This window comes from Corvus brachyrhynchos, unplaced genomic scaffold, assembly GCF_000691975.1.
Source record: "Corvus brachyrhynchos isolate BGI_N302 unplaced genomic scaffold, ASM69197v1 scaffold864, whole genome shotgun sequence".
Lineage (NCBI taxonomy): Eukaryota > Metazoa > Chordata > Aves > Passeriformes > Corvidae > Corvus > Corvus brachyrhynchos.
This window is the reverse complement of record NW_008237871.1, coordinates 1,038,868-1,043,460: the sequence shown is the minus strand read 5'-3', so window position 1 is coordinate 1,043,460 and position 4,593 is coordinate 1,038,868. Positions and strand designations below refer to the sequence as shown.

Below are 4,593 nucleotides of genomic sequence, written 5' to 3'. Positions count from 1 at the left end.
AATGCTCCCACTCATTATCCTCACTCACTGGTTAAACATCTGTGCCTTTAGGGAACCTTTTTTGGTTTGTTTTGTTTTTCCACCTTATGTTTAGAGAATTCTTTTGGAAAATCCTGATGCTAGGAAGATCAATCTCATTGTTTGCCAAACAGGGATTACATTAATCATGTCATACAGCTTTCCTCAAATAAACAAGTCCTTGTATTTTGTCAAAATAATACATCAGGCAGTAAAATAATGACTTGTTTAGCACTTGGTCTTGAATTTCTGCAAAGAATATTTGTGTTGCCTTTTAGAAATTAGTTGGCTTTTTTCTCCGTTATTTGAAGAAACTTTAAAGGGTGGCAATTTTAAGTAATACGTGGTGGTGGTTTGGTTTGGGGCTTTTTTTTGTGATGGGTGTTTGGGTTTTTTGTTTGTTTTTAATCTATAAATTAGAGAGGAGTAAAAAGCTGTTTTAAGACCTTTCTAACTATAGAAAGTATTTTGTGATGCCCTCAATTAATACCCAGCCTTGTTTTTTCCTCTTTTTTTTCAGCGATGAAGCTATGCGGAAAGCTGGTGTTGCCCATAATAAATCTAGCAAAGATATGGAGAGCCATGTGTTTATGAAGGCCAAAACAAGGGTAAAGCATCTCTATTTGCTTCCAGAAGTTATTGGGTGTCAAAAGAAGTTTGGAACAAATTGCAGAAATAGCAAAGCCGGTGCACTTAAGAATACAGAGTTATTTGAAATTTTGATTTATGTGTGCTGCTTCTTTTACCTTGAGGGGAAGTGAGGAGTTCTGCATCCAATAGATGCATCAAACTGGACTTAGTGCAAGACAGCTTTACTGATGCTGCAGTGTTTCATGCATATATGGAACCACAGTTTTCTTACCTGAATATTTGTGTGTAGTGAATTGCATAGAATTTCCTTTATCTACAATGTAGCACCATTCCAGTTTGGTGGTCAGAAAAACATAGGATATCAATGAAAAGGCTCTGTCAAGAGTAACCCCAAGGGAAGAGCCGTGATCTCTGTGAAAGTCTATAGCCTAGAAAGGCTATAATGTACAATTCTGCACTCTATCAAATCATAAACTTCTTCCCTGGAGCTGTGTTATGAGAAATTGGATGCTGTTGCTGTCTCCAAACAAGCCATGTTTGAAATAGAACTTGTCTTGGTGAAAATGTTAAAATGCTGATGTCACAAATCTGCGCCTGCTGTTGGCATCCTGCCTGGTAAGTTGTTGTTTCATAGGCAGGAAGGCTGTCTTAGCCCTCTGCAGCTTCCTACACATTAAGAAGCACCCTAAGAAAATATTTTGAAGAATATTTGTCTTTTCATTCTGACATTTCTATCATGTTAGTTTTCCAAGTTATTAATTTACTTGTATTTGTAATATGAACTTAGCTTTAAAAAAAGTTATTGTAGTATGAATATGACATAATTCAAGGACTAAAATAATTCAGTGTGCCAAGTGAGCAGGTTCTATCCTTATAAAATGGAATTACAGTGGATAAGAAGTGGAAAATGAATGTTGGTTTATAATGTTTGCATATTGGGATCCTGTTAGTGTGGCTGTCAGGGAGGTTCTTTCCTGTGAATTTTGTGGTTTCTTGGCATTCTTGTACCATCAACCACAATGACGTATTAGTAAAAATATTCCTAGTTAATAAACAGACTGTTTCTTGGAAGTGAACTGTTCTGAAAAGCCCACACACATTGTAAAGTAAAATCCAGTATGTTGAGGAAGAATACTGAAGAACCAGAAAGTATGTTATATGGTTATTCTGTTTTCATTTCTTATGCTAAAATACCTGTTTTTCACCTCTAGGAGGAATATCTTTCTCTTGTGGCCAGACTTATTATCCATTTCCGAGATATTCGTAAGTAATTTTTTAGTTTTGGTTTTCTTCTCAATCGTGGTTACTCATTGAGTCTGGGGAAAAAAAAAAAAAAAAAAAGTAAATTTTAGGGCTTCTGTGTGTGATTCTGCATGTGATTCTTAACAGGTTGCTTTAAAAATCTTCCTGTAGTATGCATGCCTAATTTCTAAATACTGTTTCTTTCACACATCATTTAGAATTGAAAAGTATTTGAGAAATTCTTTAAACTTGCTATGTTTCCTCCTTCCTAATTTTTCCTGTGTCTTTGCCTTCTTTCCATTTTTTGTATAGCATTTTGATTCAATTAAAATTGGCTTAGGTTAATGTATTTTATTAGCACTACAGTAGATAGTGGGTTTTTAAAAATTTTTTAAATTACAATGTGAATATATTTCTTGTAGAGAGTATATCCAAAGGGTCAATGTGACAATACTAGTGAAGATGATTAATTGTTTTTTTCCTTGCAGACAACAAGAAATCTCAAGCCTCAGTCAGTGGTAAGAGTTCCTTTTTTGTTGTTGTTTTTTTCCTTCCCCCATACTCTCCATTTCTAAATAGAGCAGCTTAGAAATCAGGGCTGTGGTGTACTAAGAATAAAGCATCTGTGTATTCCCTTGCTGGGGTATTAAATGCTGCTGGAGTAAAGGAAGGGTAGCATGATAGTCTTGGAGTTGTTCAGTGGTGAAGGTGACATGCTTGGACAGTGCTTTGGATGTAACACAGCAGACTTGTTTGTTTCCCTGTTTGTACTTTTGTTAGCTCACAACACAAAGATTCATGAAAGCAAAAGAGTGGTTGAAAATAATCTCCTGCTGAGCAGCCCAGGTTCCTGCCTGTTGCCAGCTTTGGCTTCCTCAGGTGTTGCATCAGAGGCAGAAGCATTTGCGGGGTATATGTGCTGTGCCATTTGGCGGAGCTTAGATCTGATCCTGTGCTAATTCTCAGTACATTGCATGCTAGGGACATAGTATGGTCCTGTATTTTAGTCCTTCTGTAGGACGAATATGCAGTCTGTGATTGATTAACATGCAGTCTAGACTGCTGGGAATTATTTTATAAGTATTCTTAAGAAAGAGGTGGTGTGTGTTCTGTACCTGGTTAATATTGCTTCTGCACCCTGTGTTTTGACCTCTTGAATTGTCTTTCTCTCTTTAACTTCACTTTTATGTGTGCCCAGGATTCAGATTATGAAATCTGTCTTGAAAGGCACTGAATTTATTCAGTGCATAAGAACAGTGATGTTAGAAGGGAACTGTATAGCAAAGTACATCCTCTGGTCTGAGCATTGCTTCTCTGACTTAAGGAGGAAGATCCACAGTGGGACTCTCTTGATTTTTGAGGTTAAAAACTGCATGTCTTTAAGGAGTTTTGTTGGCAGCTTGTTTTGACTTTTGTATAAATTTGGAGGTGGCTAGTAAGTTCCTTTTCTCTAATGTATTTAAAATCTGTGTGGAACTTCATGACACTGGAGCACTTAAAATCATCTCTATTTACAGAGAGGCAAAGATGTGCTGGAAGCCTCTTGCCTCACAGGCAGGGCAGCGAATCTTAGTTTGTCAGGGTATTGGACCTAGTCATGGTCTGAAGTTGCCAGATCAGAGAGTGGATGATGGAGAGCAGAGGATTTTGGAAAAGTGATTGCATGGCTGGCTGCATATCAATATCTCTTTTCTTTGTAGATCCGATGAATGCCCTGCAGAATCTAACTGGGGGTCCCACAGCAGGGGCGCCTGGGATGGGCATGGCTTCCCGAGCTCAAGGAGCGCCAATGAGTGGGATGACAGGCCTTGGTCCAATGGCACAGCAGATGAGTCTCCCAGGGCAGCAGCAGCCTCCTGGAACCTCAGGAATGGCCCCTCATGGCATGCCTGGTGTCTCTACAGCTACTCAGCAGAGTAAGTGTTCAGTTTGCTTCAGCCACTGAAATTGTTAGATCAGCTTTTCAGTAATAAGTCCTTTCCTTAAGGAAAAGGTGCTGAAGAGATGTCACACTTCTGGCTAAATCAGCCAAGTGAACTGCAGAAGGATTTGATTTTAAGTACTGCTACCTAATTGGATAAATGTCTTCCTTAGTATAGTGAGCAACAGTGTAGCCGTCGTATGAGCAAATTCTTTCATCCTGTCAGCTTCAGAACACTATTTTTGTAGAGCTCACCTGTGTTTTCCATGGTATGGTGCTTCCTGCTGGTGACCTTGGTGCACATTTCCTCCTGCACATTTTTACTTTCTTTACTAGGTTGCTGACTCAGTGGAGGCAGAGTGAATTAGAAGTTGGTAGTACAAAGTGTAATTAATTCTGCTGTTAATGTGCCTCATCCATTTGAAGAAGCAAAAGTATATACTGCTAATGAAGGACATTAATTAATCTCACATTGTTTGGGTATCATGTTTTAAGTACAGTCTATCTTCTCTGTAGCCCAGCTTCAGCTTCAGCAGATAGCTCAGCAGCAACAGCAGCAGCAATTCCAGCAGCAGCAGGTGGCTCTGCAGCTAATTCTGCTGTTAATGTGCCTCATCCATTTGAAGAAGCAAAAGTATATACTGCTAATGAAGGACATTAATTAATCTCACATTGTTTGGGTATCATGTTTTAAGTACAGTCTATCTTCTCTGTAGCCCAGCTTCAGCTTCAGCAGATAGCTCAGCAGCAACAGCAGCAGCAATTCCAGCAGCAGCAGGTGGCTCTGCAGCAGCAGCAGCAGTTCCCAGCCCCGCACTCAG

The 4,593-nt window shown here is 39.1% G+C and overlaps 1 protein-coding gene across 2 annotated transcripts in view; it reads left to right on the top strand.

Annotated features, from left to right (window-relative positions):
* Window positions 1-533: 533 nt before the first annotated feature.
* Window positions 534-4,593, top strand: part of MED15 (mediator complex subunit 15) — a 21,254-nt gene continuing 17,194 nt past the window's right edge. Inside the window, exons 1-6 of one of the 2 annotated variants that reach the window (XM_017732263.1) lie at window positions 534-626; window positions 1,821-1,872; window positions 2,340-2,369; window positions 3,552-3,767; window positions 4,289-4,353; window positions 4,494-4,580. In XM_017732263.1, the coding sequence (XP_017587752.1) occupies window positions 549-626; window positions 1,821-1,872; window positions 2,340-2,369; window positions 3,552-3,767; window positions 4,289-4,353; window positions 4,494-4,580 (528 nt within the window). In that variant the 5' untranslated portion in view covers window positions 534-548. Of the gene's footprint in view, window positions 627-1,820; window positions 1,873-2,339; window positions 2,370-3,551; window positions 3,768-4,288; window positions 4,359-4,489; window positions 4,581-4,593 lie in introns of both variants that reach the window. The other variant, XM_017732262.1, reaches the window with a different exon arrangement.